The sequence below is a fragment of the Podarcis gaigeae genome (assembly GCF_964106915.1).
Source record: "Podarcis gaigeae genome assembly, chromosome: 2".
NCBI lineage: Eukaryota > Metazoa > Chordata > Lepidosauria > Squamata > Lacertidae > Podarcis > Podarcis gaigeae.
The window spans coordinates 35,385,137-35,404,468 of record NC_139679.1 but is presented as its reverse complement, the minus strand read 5'-3'; the positions used below and the strand labels follow the sequence as shown (position 1 = coordinate 35,404,468).

General features: G+C 42.5%; 1 protein-coding gene across 1 annotated transcript in view; it reads left to right on the top strand.

The window, feature by feature from the left end:
* Positions 1-19,332, top strand: part of HID1 (HID1 domain containing) — a 43,792-nt gene that overhangs the window by 10,870 nt on the left and 13,590 nt on the right. The window contains exons 3-12 of the mRNA XM_083727967.1: positions 675-845; positions 5,390-5,503; positions 9,250-9,356; positions 10,239-10,352; positions 11,953-12,175; positions 14,026-14,082; positions 14,195-14,335; positions 15,168-15,258; positions 17,073-17,224; positions 17,650-17,728. Coding sequence (XP_083584093.1) covers positions 675-845; positions 5,390-5,503; positions 9,250-9,356; positions 10,239-10,352; positions 11,953-12,175; positions 14,026-14,082; positions 14,195-14,335; positions 15,168-15,258; positions 17,073-17,224; positions 17,650-17,728 — 1,249 coding nt within the window. The remainder of the gene's footprint in view (positions 1-674; positions 846-5,389; positions 5,504-9,249; positions 9,357-10,238; positions 10,353-11,952; positions 12,176-14,025; positions 14,083-14,194; positions 14,336-15,167; positions 15,259-17,072; positions 17,225-17,649; positions 17,729-19,332) is intronic.

Genomic DNA, 19,332 nt, shown 5'->3' with positions numbered 1-19,332 from the left:
GGAGTCAGTGACCTTGTTCCTGAAAAACAGTGATATTAACTTGATCTCAGGTATTTATCTTGGAAGTCTGGCATGTTCTCTCCCCACACTTTACAAATCTATTGACCAGTTGGATCCATATTTCCCACCTCTTCCATTATGCTTGGCACTTGTTAAGAGCACTTCTCATAGAGCAGCATATTCATCTGTGGAACCTTCAGTCGTTTTTCAAGACCAAGGAAGAAAGTAAGATTTTGATTACACACTTCTAAGTCTTGAAAGTCTTTCTCTCCCCCGCCCTTTACTAAATTGTCACATTCTCAGAAAACGTCTTTTTCAGATGGATTTCAGTATTGGGTAACATACAGCATTGCATGATCAGATTTAAATGCTCACAAAAGTATTTCCCTTTCCCCTCCTCCCCCCTCTTCAAAATCTGTTCCAAAAGCAAATTTGGGTGGGGGAAGGAAGGGCAAGTTCTCTTAAACGAATGGAAATCTGTTGTGCTAATGGGATGGAAACATTGGATGTTACCTATTACGTTCAAACAGAGGCCAGCACTAATAATAAATAATTATGCATTTATTAAATGCTCCTGCTGCAGTAAGCCATTTGAAAACTTGCATTATCTGTGGCAATAATTGGTGTCTGCATGCCAGTGGTTCCTGTCATTTGCTTTACCTTATTTGTTCCAGGCAGTGGAAAAGCTGGTGCAGGGAGCTGAGAGTGGCTGTCACTCTGATAAGGAAAAGCAGATTGTCCTGAACTGCAGCCGCCTGTTGACCCGCATCCTACCCTATATCTTTGAGGATCCCGACTGGAGAGGCTTTTTCTGGTCAACCGTTCCTGGAGCAGGTCGAGGAGGGGTATGTATCTATTGAATTGTACTACTGCTTTCAAACAGATGAAGGAGGAAGGACTTCTTCTTAATCAAAGTGTAATGATTAATTTATTTTAACTATTAAATTATATTTATCTAGAGGTAGGAAAACTTCACCCAGGCCTAGGCATGCCTGGACTGTGTTGCTTGGTTTGCTCTGATCCTGGCAGCATTTCTACCTTCTTAAATGAAGCACTGAAACATATTTAATGGAGGACTAGAGGCTCATAATGGAAAGACTGGTAAAGCAGGCACCTTGTTTTGTCCATGCCTGTATCTTTTAAACTATTTTTCATCCATGGGCATCTCAAGGGAAAGCTGGTCATTCTCAAAACGATACCCGGTGTTGAAGAATTGTCTTGAAATTCATTCTATCTATAAATGGGATGGGAGGGAAGAAAATTAAATGAACCTAGACTGGTGATGTCCTCGGAAGGACAACGTAAGGTGCTTTTCGTTGCTGAATTTTGCATCTTACTCAGCATCTGCAATAGCCTGCTAAGGAGTAATTTTGGTCTGCAGTGCCAGTGAAAAATGGCAAGGACTGACTGTACTATTGATCTCTTGTTCCAAGTCATGCTTATTCAGAGCCAACAATCACAATAGTTTTCAGGGTTCAGACATACTCTCAGTAGTTTCAGGTGTTGTTATTTACAATAACAACACATATGATCATATATACATACATGATCAGCTGGGATGTAGAAACGTCAAGTTATCCTGGTCCCAGGCTGTATACGGCTGTGTATATCAATGCCAAAACCTTGCTTTGAACCTTCAAAAAAATGATATTAGAATCCTACAAATCAGTTGTTTGGCTTGGGTGGGGAGGTGAAAGGACTGAATCCAAATCCATTTCCTTCTCCTGAAGAGGTGGCTGGTGGCATTCTTAATTTATCTTCCTCAAAGACTATGTGTGCAGACCAAGTGTTTGTGGGAATAGGGATGCGGTGGGTGTAAATTGTGTTGAACACTTGAAATGTGTTCTCTGCATTGGCCTTAGAAAATGGGGCTTGGAAAATGTGCAGGAAGTACTGAAGAGGGCTAACCCCAGTGCAACACTAAGTGGGGCGGACTTCTTCATATTGTCTGGAAGCAATCAGTTTGTGAGTTGTTTATGCCCACTTTCCCCGAATGCGTAATAAAAATTATGTGCTTTTGACTTCTATAATGCCATTCTATCTCTAAACCTCCCACTTCTGTCAAGGAATTTAAATCTGACAAAGCACAGAAATTTCTGCAACCAAATATTGAGCATTCAGCCACTTTGCATGTTTTATTGATTTGGTTTCTCATTTGGGCTTTGCTCGTAGAATTTGGAACATTTTCATTTTGTTTTACTAACTGCAGTTTTGTAGCCATAAGCAACACAGGATGAAACCATTTTATATGTGTTTTTGAGTTGTTGGTGGGATTTTTGTTTTTGCAAATTGTTAAACTGAGAATGCCACGGAAATCTGTTTCCACACCATAGCTGCAGAAGGATTTGCTTAAAAATAGTCCCCACTGCCAATTACAGCTGCATGGTGGTGCTTTCTTGCCTCATTTTGCTTTACTATAGTTCATCCTCCTACAGACTGCCAACCTGTTTCCAATAACATTTTAAATTATTAAATTGGTCAAATGCAATACAGTGGATGCTTGGGTTGCCAATGTGATCCGTGCAGGAGGCACGTTCGCAACCCGCAGCGTTCGCAACCCGCAGTGTCGCATCTGTGCACACTCGGGTTACGATTCGGTGCTTATGTGCATGCGCAAAGCACGATTGCCGAAACCCAGAAGTAACCTGTTCCAGTACTTCTGGGTTCAGCGCGGTGCACAACTCGAAAACACATAACCCGAAGCGTCTGTAGCTTGAGGTTTGACTGTAGTTGAAATATTGGGAACATGTATGAAAATGTTTTTGTTGACTAAATAACATCAAATAATTTATGGGGGGGGGGTCAATTTATGGGCTCTGTTCTTTTTCAGGAGTTTCTTCTAGGCTAGACCCATTAAAAGGAGCAGGAGTTTTAAGAGCACAACTGTGAGAGTATATTCATTTCAGTGGAGCTTAAGCTGGAGATTGTAATTGGTGCTTACCTCAAGAGCTGTGCATTGTATGTTCCACTGAAGGCCACGGCTCTGTGTTAAATCCATCCCATGTTAACAATATCAGATGTCTGTGATTAATCGATTTGATGCTTTTGCCCTTAAGATTCTTAGAGACTATTTTTCCTTCTCTGATTTCAAAGCTGAATGGAAGGGCAGCCAGCCAGTTTCCATCTCTTTTGTTTTCTATTTCTGCACTTGGTATGCTTTTATTGGTTGCCCCGTTATGGTACTAGACGACGTCGGATCAATGCAGGTCATTATTGTAGTCTAGCCTGCTTGCCATGAGTGAAGGGCTCTGTGTCATGCACAGGCTGATACAGGCCTGGCTGTCACAGATAAGCCCCTGTCCCTCCCCCTTCGCTGGAGGCGAGTATGAGATCCAGGATGAGCTTTGAGTGGCCGTGCTACAGGCCTGCAGAGGGGATGTATGGTTCCCTTGGAAACAGCTGCAGACTTGTGACTGAAGCACCAGCGCTGAGATAGAAGAATAGGGCTTGATTTGGATGCCTGCAAGCACTTGGGCCGCTGAAGGAAGAGACTTGCTTTGCCCCAGCGAAACTAAGAGCATCTCCTTGCTGAATAACTCCCTGCCTCTATAACACATTTCTCACAGATCATTCAGCAACATAAGAACTATATGCTTCTGTTTAAGGTCTGATCATGCAATGACTAGATTCTAGAATACAGTAATGTATTTGAAGCCAAAGTGGCCCTGATGTTAAATTATTTGACCAATGACATTTGGGCTCATTTGCAGCCATTTTTTTTGGCAATGCATAGTCTATATTAACTTTGTACTTTTGTGTGATCCTTTGGGATATATTGTGTTCCACTGAGCGAAAGCCCTGTAATAATTATAGATAATGTATCAGTAGGTTTTGCAATTATGATGTAGATCATGGGCTGCATGAATGCTACTTTTTCTTCATATGCATAGCTTGTGCTAAAACATAAGCATTGGCTTGTTAGGCAGCTAAAGGTCCCTGTAGCTCAGCATTTTGTTTCCAAAAGTGGCTAGCCGGATGCCCCTGGGAAGCTTACAATTACGGCATGATGAAGATAGCCCTCCCCTCATTGGGGTGACTTGCTTCTAAACATGGAGTCGCCATTTTCAGCTATTATGGCTGGTAGCCACAACCATATTCTACCATTTGGTCTTAACCACACCTGACCATTGTGTGGTTTTAATAACAATAATAACAATAATTCTTGTTAAAAAATTAATTTCCCTGTTACATTCCCCCCCTCCAGACTTTTATTTCCAGTTAAATAACTCAAATCATTTGCTTACCTATCCAGGAGTATTTGGCTGTACTTGTGTAATCCCATCATTAAAAAAACAACAACAACTGATAAGGTGCACTTTCCAGTTCTACTCCTCTAAGACAACTTTATATTTCATCCTGAGTTTTAGTTACATGGAAACTTGTACATGTGAATTTATTTAGAAAACTAAAAACACAAGGGGAAGTGCAGCAGCACAAAGCTATTCACTTGCCAAAGAAAACATCTGGACACAGTAACATGCTTCATGTGGTCTGCAGAGCAAAGGTGCTCAGAAACTGCAGATAGGTAAAATGTAATTTGAGAGAAAGTTGTGGACGATATGTAAATAAACCCTTTGTTTCAATTCCTACCTTGGTCAGGCTGCCATTGGGTGGTCCCAAGAAAAAACGTTAGTGCTTAGACTTGCTTCCTCAGCTAAAACGTGGAAAAAGCTGTGTCCTACTCCTTATATTTATCCTATAAATAGGCTGTGTTCACAGCCCTTACCCATAGAAATAGGCCTGGTTCTAAATAAAAATAAGCATGTTGCTTCACATAACTCAGTAAAGGTAGGTAAAGGTAAAGGACCCTGAACGGATAAGTCCAGTCAAAGGTGACTATGGGGTGCAGCACTTTATCTCGCTTTCCGGTTGAGGGAGCCAGTGTTTGTCTACAGACAGCTTTCTAGGTCATGTGGCCAGTATGATTAAACCGCTTCTGGCACAACAGAACACCGTGACAGAAGCCAGAGCACACGGAAACGCCGTTTACCTTTCCACCACAGCGGTATCTATTTATTTACTTGCACAGGTATGCTTTCAAACTGCTAGGTTGGCAGGAGCTGGAACAGCACAACAGGAGCTCACCCCATCTCGGGAATCGAACCACCGATCATCTAATCGGCAAGCCCAAGGGGCTCTGTGGTTTAGACCACATTGGCACCCTTTCCCTTAGTAGCACTGCCTCTTTTAGGGTTTGCCTCTGTTGCATTTTCTCCTCCTCCATAGTTTTGGCTTTTGCTGAATCCTGCACCAGTGCCTCTTGGTAGAACCTATTCCAACACACGTGTTTTGTGTGCTTCCACAGAAAGCTAAGTGAACTAAGTAATGTTGCTTTGCAGTCAGTGTCAAGATCAGATTGAGTATGCTGCGATTTATCCTTTGATTGCAGGGAGACGAAGATGATGAAAATGCTAGGCCTCTCGCTGAGTCACTGCTTCTGGCCATTGCGGATTTGCTCTTTTGTCCAGAATTCACTGTCCAGAGCCACCGAAAAAACAATGTGGTGAGTTCAATAATTTGATTTTGTTCTATCCTGACAGGTTACGGTTGCAGCTCAATAATACTTAGTAGTCATGATTAGGATTGCACTGTGAGTTTTGAATAAAGCCCTGCTTAGAATGTTAACAGAAAATATCCACACCTATAGGTCCCAATTCAGCACACCTAGGCATGCTTACGCAACAGGTTTGCCTAACTCTGTGTTGGGTGTAGGGCATAGTATGCTTCTCCATGAGTTCGTATTCCATTTGCAAGTAGCATGGTAAACATAGTGCATTTAACATTAGACTGATGACCCAAAATTTGATGAACCCATAAAAATCATAATTGTGAATCTTTCAGATATCTTTTTTTTTTAAATTACCTTTTGGTTTCTGATCCTTTGGCACACTGCAATAATCTCCAAAAGCTTGTTTTTACATTTCTTTCCTTTTCCTTTGTCATATTTTAACATGTTTAAGTAGTAATTCATCTTGAGGCTATTTGGTAACAGGCATGCATAATACGCAATAATTAAATACTATTAGCAAGGACTTTTTAAAAATGAAAATGGACGGGTGCCTTTAGACTCTGTGGAAGAGCCTTGGCACAATATGTGTAGCCTGTGGCTTCTTTTGATGGCAAGGGTTCTTGCACAGACCTCTGTGTGTTGGGTAGAAATTACTCTTGTCATAGTGCGTCATTCTAAGGGCCTCCAGCAATATTGAAGAGCTGTTGACTGCAGAATAGTGACTCATGTATGGGAAAATTAGTGTGACTAATGCTGAATCTACCCCCTCTGCCTTCCTATTTGGTGGGGTGTGCTTGAAAATAATTTTCTACATGGCTAGCCTCTGAACACCTGATGTAACTAGATATGGGTGAATCAGTTTAACATGTCAGTCTCTCATACATTCATAAATCCATTATATCTACTCATTAATCTGTGAATTATTTATTTTTTTAAATAGATTACCAAAATACAATAAGTACATTTCTAAACGGATTTTTTTTACCCCAAAATATGCTTTTTACACATTTCATATGCTTTCAATCTAAGAACTAGGTCATGAAATTCATAGAAGTGCAAATTTAAATATACAATTATTTTCTTACCAGCGCACATTTGTGCCATTTGCTTTAAAATGCATATGGGATGAAATTGCCCTCCATCCTCAGCTATAGCAACGCACCACCCTGCAAAGGCTAGCACCAGTTATTGTGTTAAGGAATCTACCCTGGATTCAAAACCAAGTTGGTTGTAGGGGTTCAGGAGCACCACATGATCCTTCTGCCTCTCTTCCCCACTGCATGATGCTTTCAAGCTGCAGAGGAGTAAGTGATGTAAATAGAGTCGGACTATTTGGCCTGTTCTGTCAAATTAGGAAGCTTTTCTCTCCCATGAGTTTTGTGCTGTTCTTGGAAAAACTAAATTGGAGTTGCCTGGTACAAACTGTCCAAGGAGTGTTGCTGGCAGAGTGTTGTGGTATTGTTGAGTGAACCTTTAACTGGGGTGCTGATACTGTCCCCATTACTGTGACTCAGCCATTGTGATCATTGCACCATCTTGCTTCTTTCATTGGCGTTCTAATTGAGACAAGGTTAGCTCGGCAGAAGTATTCTTTAGCTCGCTGGACACATTTTATGCCATGCTCCTTTTTTAATTCTACTGATTGAACTTACGTCTGAGAGAGATTTTTAAAAGCCCTGAGTGACTTACAAAAAAACCTAAAACTTATTTGATTGTTTGCCTTCAGTGAAATGTTGGCTCCATTGGGAGATTGCAGCTGTAGGATTGAGCTTAAAAGTTGTACTCCTCTACAGAAGGCGATGCTCTGCACGATTGTGCCTTAGCAGGCAGGCAGAGTTGGTTGCCGCTCCAGCCATTCAAAGTGTTGTCCTGTCTCTGTGTTGGGATGTGTGAGGTTGACCATTATATAATGGAAATTCTGAGGCATTGGGCAAGAGTTGTAAATGCCACTCCGTGTGTGCCAGGGAAAGGATAACACAGACCTTTCTTAATTAAAGCACCGGAATGATTTGTTTTAATGATGCCAGATGCCCTTAATTTGAGCACGTTAATCTGAGGCCCCTTTTGCCTCAGCTGCTCCTGAAAAGCAAAATAAAACGCCACTGTATTCAACGGCTGCTTGTTTCCATAAAAGTGGTCCCAGTGATTTGTTTGTGGCACAGAATAGAGCGTGTTGCTGCCAAAAAAACAATACTGGGAAAGTAAGAGAAGGGCAAAGTGGTCAACCTTAATAAAGCTGGATACAAAGGAAAAGCTTCTTAAATTTATAACTGTTTTCAGTGTGTGCTGGTGGGAAGGGGGTCTTCATGTGAGTAATGATTTATTGGCCTTGAAAAGCGGCAGCAAGAATATGGATGAACTAGTATTGGAATGTGCCCTTTTCTGTATAGAAGAAGAGCTATTCGTGGCTAACTACACTATTGTGGGATCTGTTTGCTACTAAACATGTCTGAGACTACCTGATTTGTCCTGGATGATAGTCCAGAATGCAAGACTAGAAATAACAGAGTCTCGTGGCATCATTTCTTGTACCATAAGCTTTTTTGGACCAGATGCCAGCTTCCCAGATGCATGACGTGCTCATCTAAACAGAAGATTGAAAATACCCACACATTTTCAGTTATATTCAACGGAGTCCTTCCATTAGCACGAGGACTTCCACCTGCACAACAGGGCTTCCTCTTTTCTCACCACACACCCCTGTGCCCCCCTCATCTCCTTTGTGGGTGTGATTGTGGGTACCAGGGGCACATGGGGCAAGGAAGCTCTGTGGCACTAATGGAACAACCTTGTCATAACTCTGCCTCTCTAAATTGTAAACTAATATAAATGTATACATCATCAGTTCCTACAAAAACAAAACATAACATGGCTGTGTGTTGCGATGTGTGGCATTCAAGGCCGGAAGTGAATTTTGTTTGTTCTGCATTTTTAAGTGGCTTCACTTACGTCTACTGGGCTAATATGCAGATTGGAACATGACTATGTTTTGGATTTCGTGCTTCTCCAAGTTTTGCAATACGGTTCTTGGCTCAAAAACGTACCAAAATTTGTTAACATGTGTTTTAGGATTAAAGACAATTAGAAATTCACTCATTGGCATAAACTGTGGGAGGAATTCAACCTTGGGCTATTGCAGTTGTTCTGTCAATGCAAACATTTCAGCTTTCCAAATAGAACGACACCCCCCTCTCCTTCCATGTGTTGTTTTTGGGGTTCTCCCAACTCCCACCTCCCCGAGCCAATTTTGAAGGGCATGGGAGGGAAGAAAGAGGAGAAACCCTATTGCACAAGTGGAAATCCTTGTGCAGGCATCTCCTGATGGGACTCTTTAGTTGAATCCTGCTCTGTGTATTTAAACACCTATTTTGTGATAAATATGTATTTAATTGTGTATCTGAATTCATAATGTTTTTGTATGGATTTTAAACAACTTTGGAAAAGGGCAGACAACAGACTTCTGAACCAACACATAGTAAATCAGCAACGACTGGAAATAGACTGATTGGTCTATCCCTAGTAGCCCTATATCGCTTCTCTGCTGCTTGAAACTCTCAGATCCTCTTAATCTATATACAAGAGATCATTGGCATAAGGAGGTATTTACCCAGATCTTGGTTATCCTGGCCATTCATTCAGCTGGAAGATTCAGCAGGAGCCTCTGCTAGTAAAAAGACAAAGTAAATCCCACTTCCGGTTTGCATGAGTATTTATCTTTCATCTCCTGACTTCTTTTCCAGGACACAGCTGAGGATATCCATGCAATTGACAGCTGTGAATACATCTGGGAGGCTGGTGTTGGGTTTGCTCACTCCCCACAGCCCAGCTACAATCACGACTTGAACAGGTAAGAACATCAAAAAATACTCTATACAGAAATGTGAGCATCTCAATAGACCTTTCTTTGTATGGGCGAAAACTAGGTGCTAATAACCTTATGGTATTGAAGACTAGGACTAAATTAATTTCATATATGGAGAGGTTTTTTTTTCTACTCAAGTCCGCATTCTAGATGGTCTCTGATAGAATATGAAAACCAAGGCATCATCGATATATGAAGCTGCACAAGCTAACAGTGCTAATGCAAAGGCTACATCGGGCATTGCATTGCATTTTATTTCCTGCTGTCACTGTTTTGCTTAGATGGGCTCCATGGAATAGGGCCAAACAAAAGACACAATATTTGTTGTTGTTTAGTCGTGTCCGACTCTTCGTGACCCCATGGACCAGAGCACGCCAGGCACTCCTGTCTTCCACTGCCTCCCGCAGTTTGGTCAGACTCATGTTGGTAGCTTCGAGAACACTGTCCAACCATCTCGTCCTCTGTCATCCCCTTCTCCTTGTGCCCTCCATCTTTCCCAATATCAGGGTCTTTTCCAGGGAGTCTTCTCTTCTCATGAGGTGGCCAAAGTATTGGAGTCTCAGCTTCAGGATCTGTCTGCTAATAGCTACTTACTGTGAATGGGAGAGTGCATAAGTGGCCTGTGGCTCCTGATGGCTAAAGGAATAAGCGCTCCTAGAAAAAGCATGTCTTTGAAGAAAACTTCTCAGTGACCACTTACAAATGCCAACATGAAGAAAAATGCAGTTAGTAATGTATATTAAGCTGGTGGTTGATGAAAGGTTGCTCAGTTTACATTGTAACAGAGAATCTGAAACTACCCCTCCATTAGCTCTCCATTCCTTACAGCCTCATGCAACTGGGATTTCTTGCTGTTGTGTTTTTCAGGACAGAGCTCCTGAAGCTCCTGCTGACTTGTTTCTCAGAGGTCATGTACCTGCCCCCCTCCTCAGATAGCAACTCAAATCCCTGGGTCCAGTTTTTCTGCTCCACGGAGAATAGGTAAGAGGTAGCTTGACTGTATGTGGTGGATACTTTGGAGCAATATGGTTTAATCCAAATCTGTTAGCCTACGAAGTTCTATAGCAGGCATCCCCAAACTCGGGCCTCCAGATGTTTTGGGACTACAATTCCCATCATCCTTGACCATTGGTCCTGTTAGCTAGGGATGATGGGAGCTGTAGTCCCAAAAACATATGGAGGGCCGAGTTTGGGGATGCCTGTTCTATAGACATGGTATCTCTCTTCTGCATGTGTCCCCACCCCCCCTTTTGTGGGTGTTTCACTATATCTGCCTTACGGATATCCACACTTGCCTAGCTTTATTTACAACTCACACGTGTTGCCCAAATAGGTGATATATTCTACGCCTCATACTGGAAGTTGAAGTTCACTGTACTGTACTCCAATTTCTGAAGTACAAGAAAGGTAGACAGGGTGGACTTTCTATATTGGTTTCCAATTGTGGCTTCAAATATTCTGACCACTGTATGTTGTTGGTTATACCTGGATTGCAATCCTTGATTCCTGGTGAATGCCTGCCCTCTGGTGTTCATATCTTGCAGTCTTCTGCCTTTCAAAAGGCTTAAGCGCCTTCATTGGTCTAGAATATGACTGGATTTATCCAACCAGCACTCCTGAGCTGAGTGGTATTGCTTTCCTTTTGCTACATCAGTTGATGTGATAAAATCAGTTGCTGGCAGCTTTTTTCATGCCTGCCTTTGCAGATGATTCAAAATGGTTTTTTATTCTTAGCACTGTGGTGGAGCAAGCTCCAGTGACAGTGCTTTCTGTTCATGTAATGGAAGGGAGCAAGTGCCAAGTGTGTAAGTAAGCCTTGTGCCACTTAAAAAAAGACTTAATCATGCACACAAAGCAGTGTTGGAGAGGAAGAGTGCTTAGCCTCAGAGAATTAAAACAAAAGGCAGCCCTTCGTTGTCTATGAAAGAGGTAGTTTTGTTGATGTCCACCTCTTTCCCCACTGCCCTTAAAAAAAGAGAGAGCAATAAGAGCATTTCACTGCCTGTTACCATGGCAGGAGGAACGTCTCTGTAAAGCAGGAAAACAAATAAACTCCTTTACGCTCATAAAATTGCATGGTATATGAGTGGGTGCTGTTTTTTTATTGTCTGTTGTAAATTGCTTTGGGAAAATGTTTTGTTAAAGGGATAGGGTATGTTTTAATTGCATATTGCTAGTGATGCCACAAGCACTTTGCCCAACTATTTGATACAGTAGAAGATTTGTATAACAGCAGCACTTAAGTAGCGATGAAATATATTTTTTTTATTACAGCTGTATGGGTTAGAATGGTTCAATTCAAGTTCATGTTGACACACTTATGGAATAATGCTTCATTTATCTAAATGGCTAGGAAGAATAATCTAAAAATATCAGATGCCTCAGAATAAGTGCCTCTCCCCCCCCCCCTTTTCACTAATCCATGCTGTCCCTGAGGCATACAGGTTTCTACCCTTTCACATAGAAGTGAATCAATGCTAACAGAATGCACACCTTATAGAAAGTACGGCTGCCTTTGGAAAGCTTTGAAGAGTTTTTCATCCCCAGTGCAACTTCTTGAGCATGTTGGATCCTCTTTTAGGCATGCGCTTCCACTGTTCACTTCCCTCTTGAATATCGTCTGTGCTTATGATCCAGTGGGCTATGGGATCCCATATAACCACTTGCTCTTCTCGGACTACCGTGAACCCCTGGTGGAGCAGGCTGCCCAAGTCTTGATAGTCACCCTGGACTATGATACTTCCACCAGCTCCAGCCCCACAGTAGATGGAACTACCACTGGAACAGTCATGGATGATGCTGATGTGAGTTGCTCCCAAGTTTAGCTGTGTTTCTTGTACTGAGGGGAGGATGGCTTCCCTTTCTAGAGAAGTTTGTGGGCACACAGTCATTTATTTTATTTATAAAATTAATACACCTCAAAGAGTAACTCTCCTGCTGGAATTTTTGTGTTCCTGTGTTCTGCATTTTCTGTATGTGTCTGTCATGAGACCAGTCTCAAAAATTGCCCAGACTCACACAAGAGTCCTTTTGGTCAGGCTGAAGGTCCTGAAACTGCCAGATGTTGCATACACACACCCCTTCAGGAACCTCTGTGAAGGAAAAGTCATTTTTTGGTGGGGAGAGACAGTTTTGTTGCAGATAAAGAGCACGGGGGAGAGAATTTGCATGCAACATGTAGTTTGGGTTTTGGGAGAAGATCAGATGGTGTCTTTGACCAAACAGGTAAATGGATTTGTTCCTATCAAAAAGCCCAATAAATTCAAAAAGGGAAGATCAAAAACTAATACAGTATGTATGTATCATAAATTCACCACAATGTGAAATGTAGTGGGATGACTGACTTCTACTGAAGTTTGAGTACTCTGCCCTCTCTCAATAGTGCATACTTCAGTATAGTGCTGTTTTCTAGAGTCCAGCTGGTTTTTGAAAACCTCTTTTCAAGCTGTCTTTTGCTAAGAGACAATTGTAGTAATCATGGTAAATCTGAGACATGAACTCCCCATCATCCTAAGCGCTTAGTGGTGCGTTTGTTTCTCCTTAATACTGAAATAACTTCTTCTGAATCCCTGACCTGTATTAATGTGCATACTAACTAGCTCATTTCAGGGCATTCCACACACTGTGGTTGTAGCTCACGTGATTGTTTTGGTTTCACTCTGCTTTTCTTCCTGTCCGCATGCTGGGAAGGTATCCCATGCTCGCTCTCAAAATGAGCAGAGATGAAAGGAGCACTCTAGCCCTTCCTTTTCTTGCTCAGGTGAAGGAGCTAACTGGTCTTTATTGGAGGGGAAGGTCATCTGTGTACTGAAACACTCCTTTTGAGCCAAACTGATGCTCAGTCTTCAAATCTTAGAATGCTTTCAGCTGTCTGTCCCTACATACTTTGTACTAAGAATGCTCTGAAAAGTATTACAGATCATACTGTTCTGTGAGGCAAACTGCATGTTACCCAGAGATGTACCGTAAATACTGAAGCCCCAATGTCGTTAGTGTTGAAGAAAAACAGCTTTGGAGGTGGGGAGAGGGCTTATGCCTTTCCCTTTTCCCCTTTACAGCCATTTTTTTTCAAACCAAATCACACACCCTCCATTGTTCCTCCCCTGTGCGGCCCTGAAATTGTTGGGTGCTAGCAGAGGTAATTCATTTTATAGGATAATTACCGCAAGCCTTCTAACTTTGCAGAGCTTTCCACTCCAAGCAGAAATCTTTGTGTGACAATTAAAACCTTGCATGCTATCAATAGTACTATTGGGAACCACTTCCTATTTTTGTGTGCAAGTCAATTTTTAGAGTTAATAGCATTCCTTATATAATAAGCAAAGTAAGTAGCCTAGTCTAGTCTAGATGTTAAGATGCTAGTCTGGATGCTAAGTATTGACTTTGGTCAGCAGCACTGCTGTACGTTGCATCCTCAAAATGGAAGGTGTATCACTTGGCTTGCTGCTAAATTCTATGAATAGAAGCACTTTTATTATACCAAATCCTGTTCTGTGTATTACTGATCCCTAACTGAGTGAATTTGTCAAATATTAGAATTTTCTGACAATTTGGTGAAAATGTCAGTTGCCAGAGAATGTAAATAACTTTTTATATGCCCTTAATTGCCAATGCAAATGCTGAGAAGTGCTATCTCAACTTCCTTTTAATGCAGCCTCCGGGACCAGACAATCTGTTTGTCAATTACCTGTCCAGGATACACAGAGAAGAGGTATTGTGCCATATTCTTCTTTTGACTACTTACTGGGCTAGCCTTGAGCCCATTTACATTATCTTTGTTGACAGGACTTGTTTATTCCATTTACATTATCTTTTTTTGGCAGGATTTTCAATTCATTCTGAAAGGAGTGGCCCGTCTACTCTCCAACCCACTGGTCCAAACCTACCTGCCAAACTCTACCAAGAAGATTCAGTTCCATCAGGAGCTCCTGGTTCTCTTCTGGAAACTCTGTGATTTCAACAAGGTGCACAGCTGTTGGGTCTGCCAAAGAATCAAGAGGGGGAGAGATCTGTGCCTGCTGAAAGCAAGCAAGGCAATAAGGGAATCTTAGTGATAGCGACTAGGGATGTGTGTGTTACCTAGTTGGCAGTTCTCCTCTTTCTCCTGACCTCCTTCCCCCTTGGCTGGTTTAGCACTGAAAGATGCCGGAATGGGGAATCATTGAAGGGAAAATATACTGATTAGTATCGTTCTTTCATTAACTGGTGACTGTGTGGGACATTATAACCCTTGCTGATACTGCTAGTCTGCTTGCATGTGGTTGGACTTGCAGAGATCAGCATAGGCGTCAACCCAATCCTTATGTGAGCTTCAGGTTCCAGGCATGCTGAATCAGCACACCTGACACTTGAGAAACCTCCAGCAGAAAGCAGCCTATAAGGGGGAAAATAGGAAATTATAGTGCCAGCTGTTTGCTGATTTCCTCACATAATAAACTATTTGCAGAGCATGCTTTTCATTATTCAATCAAGACATTTAACATGAAAATAAATCTGGGATTATCAGTGCAAATCCTGCCATGTCTTTTTAGAAGAGAGACTCATTGAGTTAGTAGGACTCTCTCCTTAACCTTTTTGTGCTGCAATGCAGTCAGCAGAAAGCAGAGTTCTAAAACACAAAACCACTGACAAACTAGCCAGCACTTCTGAACTTGTTGGTTCGTATACTGTCCCTCCTCTCTGACGCATCTTCATAGGAAGCATCAGCTTCTTTCTGTTGGGCCACTGGGCCGTGGCTGGACCTGTAGAGTAGATAAACTGTGTGAAGGAGTTCAAGTCTTTATCTTTCCCTTTCAGAAATTTCTCTTCTTTGTGCTGAAGAGTAGCGATGTCCTAGATATCCTGGTGCCAATTCTCTTCTTCCTGAATGATGCCAGAGCAGATCAGTGTAAGTTTGGTCTTGTCTTTTTCTCAAAACTCAGGTTGATAAGGCTTGCTTCTGCATTCATTGTGATTGCTTGTGCAGTCACAGATACTGGAAATAACTTCATGGGTGTAGCTGTAGTCGGGTCCAATTCAACTGAAGTGGTTGTGCCTTGAGAGTATGTGAGGCTGGAAAATGCTGTATTTCATTACAGCCCCCCACCACCCCGTCAGCTTTGACTCAATTTGAAAATATAAGCTACAGGAAGACATCCATACCCACTGTCTGCCCACTAGTGTGTACGCAGCATGAGAAACAAGAATTATCAGTTTACAGTCATATAGCCATAGGCCATCATGAGCAGCCTTCCCCACTAATCTTAGTGTTCCTGTACTGCTCAGCTGGTAGCTCAAATTTGGAAGATTCAAAAGAATGGCTGGAAAAGCACAGGTCAGTGTGTTACCATTAGAATATGCGGGAAGCTGGTTTGGTGTCTACTGTTCACAGCATCCAGAAGCCAAACATAGTTTAATCAAATGATACCCACGTTAATTTTCCTTGGCTCTTAGGTCATCAGCCTAGATGCAGATTCCAGATGCAGAGGCAAGAGAGCTGCGTTAGGGCCACGTCAGTTTAGACATGGGCAGACATGTCTGTTATTTTCATGTGTAAAGCATGGGAGGGTGAGGGTTCAGGGCTTCTTTTTGTTTTCCTTAACATGACAAGGCATTCACAGATGAATGGAGCTTAGCCATCTCTCATCCAACCTCACTACATTGTTTTCAAGTATGTTTCTCTTCAGCTCTGCTCAGTGCCATATTGGAGCTGGGCTGGGAAAGAACCACTGCAGGCAGTGGAGGACTGTGAGGTAAGGCAGGATAGGGTTTAGCTCTTCACAGGTATTTGGTGTTTTTTTTGTGTGCAAACAGGGTGTCCACCCACTCCCTGCTTTAAACGTGTAGATATGTGTGGCTTGCCTGTCATATCTGGTTTGGGCCTCCCTCTCCTTTTTTTCAGTGCCCTTCTTGGAGTACATTCACAGGTCAATGTACATTGGAGTACATTCACAAAATCAGCAGTCACACATTGCCCCATGCCTTATATTGAGTAAAATCATCAGCAGTACATCTAGCTCAGCACTGCAGTGACTGGGAGCAGCTTTCCAGGATTTCAGATAAGGGTTTCTCCCTGCCCTACCTGGAGATGCTGGAGATTAAAACTGCATGCACCGCAGATGCTCTACCACTGAGCTGTGGCCCTTTCCCCGTTAAACTGCTTGGGTGTTGGGATACTGCTGGGAAGACAGGGGCATCAGGCAGGCATCAAGCAGGCCCCCAGCTGGCTCCATCCACTGGCCGGCAGCCGGTGTTCCTTGGAACAGCATCAAACAGTGACATGAGCCTCAGATACGTTTAGAGACCTGGGCACACTCTGTCAGCAGAGTTTGTAAAACATCACACAGCAGATGAGGAAGACAGAGAAATGTGCCAGCATATTTACAGCATTTATTCAGCATAGTTCAGGAACAAAGGAAAACATGTCTGCATCCCTTCGTCTCTGGCAAAACAGCAGTATAGCAAAAGCAACATACAACGGAAGTTCCCAGCAGACTGTGCTGGACGTAAACAGGCATATGATACACAACAGTCATGCCTGACCCTTTTAAGGTGGAATGGAACTATATCCTAACAGTGAAATGGGTCTGTTTTGATCATGAGTTTCTTTAGGACCATTGCGCTGAACAGTAGCGGAGTTGCTGTGCAGAAGATTCTTCTACAAAATTATTTGCGCTATCTCCGTTAGTTGATTGAACGTCAGCACTGTTCTTCTCTTTACAGCACGAGTTGGGCTTATGCATATCGGTGTCTTCATCCTACTGCTGCTGAGTGGAGAGAGAAATTTTGGGGTTCGGCTGAACAAGCCGTACTCCGTTCGAGTACCAATGGATATCCCTGTATTTACAGGGACACATGCGGATCTCCTGATCATTGTGAGTGTCGCAGTTACCAGCCGTGCCCGTTGCTCATCCACACTTCCGTTTTCCCAAGGAAACCCACAGTTTAATGCTGAATTAGAACAAACAGCAATTGGGTTTTCCATGGAGTGTCGTCTATTCCAATTTAGCACTAAAGAGCCGTTTTTTTCTGGGGGAAATCGGCAGAGAAAATAGACCACCACTCAGAATCATTCCTAGAAAACAAAGGATGAGTGGAAGTGTATATGAGCCCCGTGTCTTGCTAATCAGAAATATTGTATTTTAGGAGAAATGGGCAGGAATTTTGTGAACTGCTTCATGGTCGACTTACAGAATTTCACATGCTACATTTGCTCTTCAGTGGTGGCAACAGCCAGCACAGGAGTAACATGATAATTCTGTCTGTACCTGTTCATTGCCACTTTCATTCTGTGTTCCAGGTCTTTCATAAGATCATCACCAGTGGGCACCAGAGGCTGCAGCCCCTCTTCGACTGCCTCCTTACTATCATTGTGAATGGTAAGCTGCCAGAGTGAACTGTATTGAAACACTTACTTAGTTACGGAGATTTATGTTTAAATCAACAACCTCCCCACAAAAGAAACCTTTGGTAGTATAATAGCCCATCAGTGTTTCTCTTGGATGGGACGCAGGTGGCGCTGCGGGTTAAAGCCTCAGCGCCTAGGACTTGCCGATCGAAAGGTCGGCGGTTCGAATCCCTGCGGCGGGGTGCGCTCCCGCTGCTCGGTCCCAGCGCCTGCCAAGCTAGCAGTTCGAAAGCACCTCCGGGTGCAAGTAGATAAATAGGGACCGCTTACCAGCGGGAAGGTAAACGGCGTTTCCGTGTGCGGCTCTGGCTCGCCAGAGCAGCGATGTCACGCTGGCCACGTGACCCGGAAGTGTCTCCGGACAGCGCTGGCCCCTGGCCTCTTAAGTGAGATGGGCGCACAACCCCAGAGTCTGTCAAGACTGGCCCGTACGGGCAGGGGTACCTTTACCTTTACCTTTAGTGTTTCTCTTGACATCTGAAGGAACAGACAGCTGCTGGTATCCTGCAAAACAGATTGTTGGGTATTGGCATGTGGTGGAGCTAACCTTCTCTTCCCTCTTCTGTGTCCTCTTAAATCAGCTTCATGGTGAGAGAAGAGGGAGGGGAAGTTATGTTGTGCAGCCAAAAGAGCTTGCACTAGTGGAACTGTTTAGTTGGATGCCACCTAATATATGCAGATGTTATTTCTGGAAATCTTCATTCTAGTTCCTTAAAACTCAGTCAGAGAAGACCATTGTGAGTGCAACAGTTGGGAAATGTTCATTGAGTTATTTTGTGCATTTTCCTTACTCTCATTCGAGATACATCCTAGTTTGTGTCAATCTGTACAATAAGCATTGAAGTAATTTTATGTGGAGCTGAGGAAATGGCGCAATACCCTCTCCACTGCAGTGGATGGCATTGGCTTCCTTTGCTAACAATATGCAGTGGCTTAGAATCAAGATTTATTTCATATTAAAGGAAACCTGTAGCATTTTTTGGAGCTGCCTTTTCATAATTGACTTAATTTTTCTTTACTAGCTCTTGTATCCTGTTACAGGATTTTGTTCCAAATATATTAACCATTTTAACAAATTTTAAAAACACAATAAGAGTGTCTTAAAGGCTAAAGTAGTGTCTGATCAGATTTCCTTTATTTTACAAGGCCCCTATGGTGCATGTATCTCCTAATTCTGAAGGTAACAGCTATGGAACCCTGTGTAACGAGGCACTACAGTTTGCCTTTCCCTTTATGGAACATACATAAAACCCCTAAACTAGTTTTCAAGATATGATGCAAACTTCAACAAAGTTTCCTGCTTCACCTTTTTCCTAGAATTAGATGTAAACTTTTTTATTTTTATTTAAGGTTTTATATTACTAGTTCACAAAAGACTGAGTGAACTAGTAAATAGGTGCCTTCCCAAAATTCACCCCTACTATGAAGCCTTTGGTTTAATCCTCATCCCTTGCAGTAATTTAGGATGTATAATAACATTTGTTCACATCCATCCTTTGCTGTCTTTACCTGCCCCATGTACCTTCCACGCTGTTAAAATTTAGATTCTTTCTTTCTTTCTTTCCTTCCTTCCTT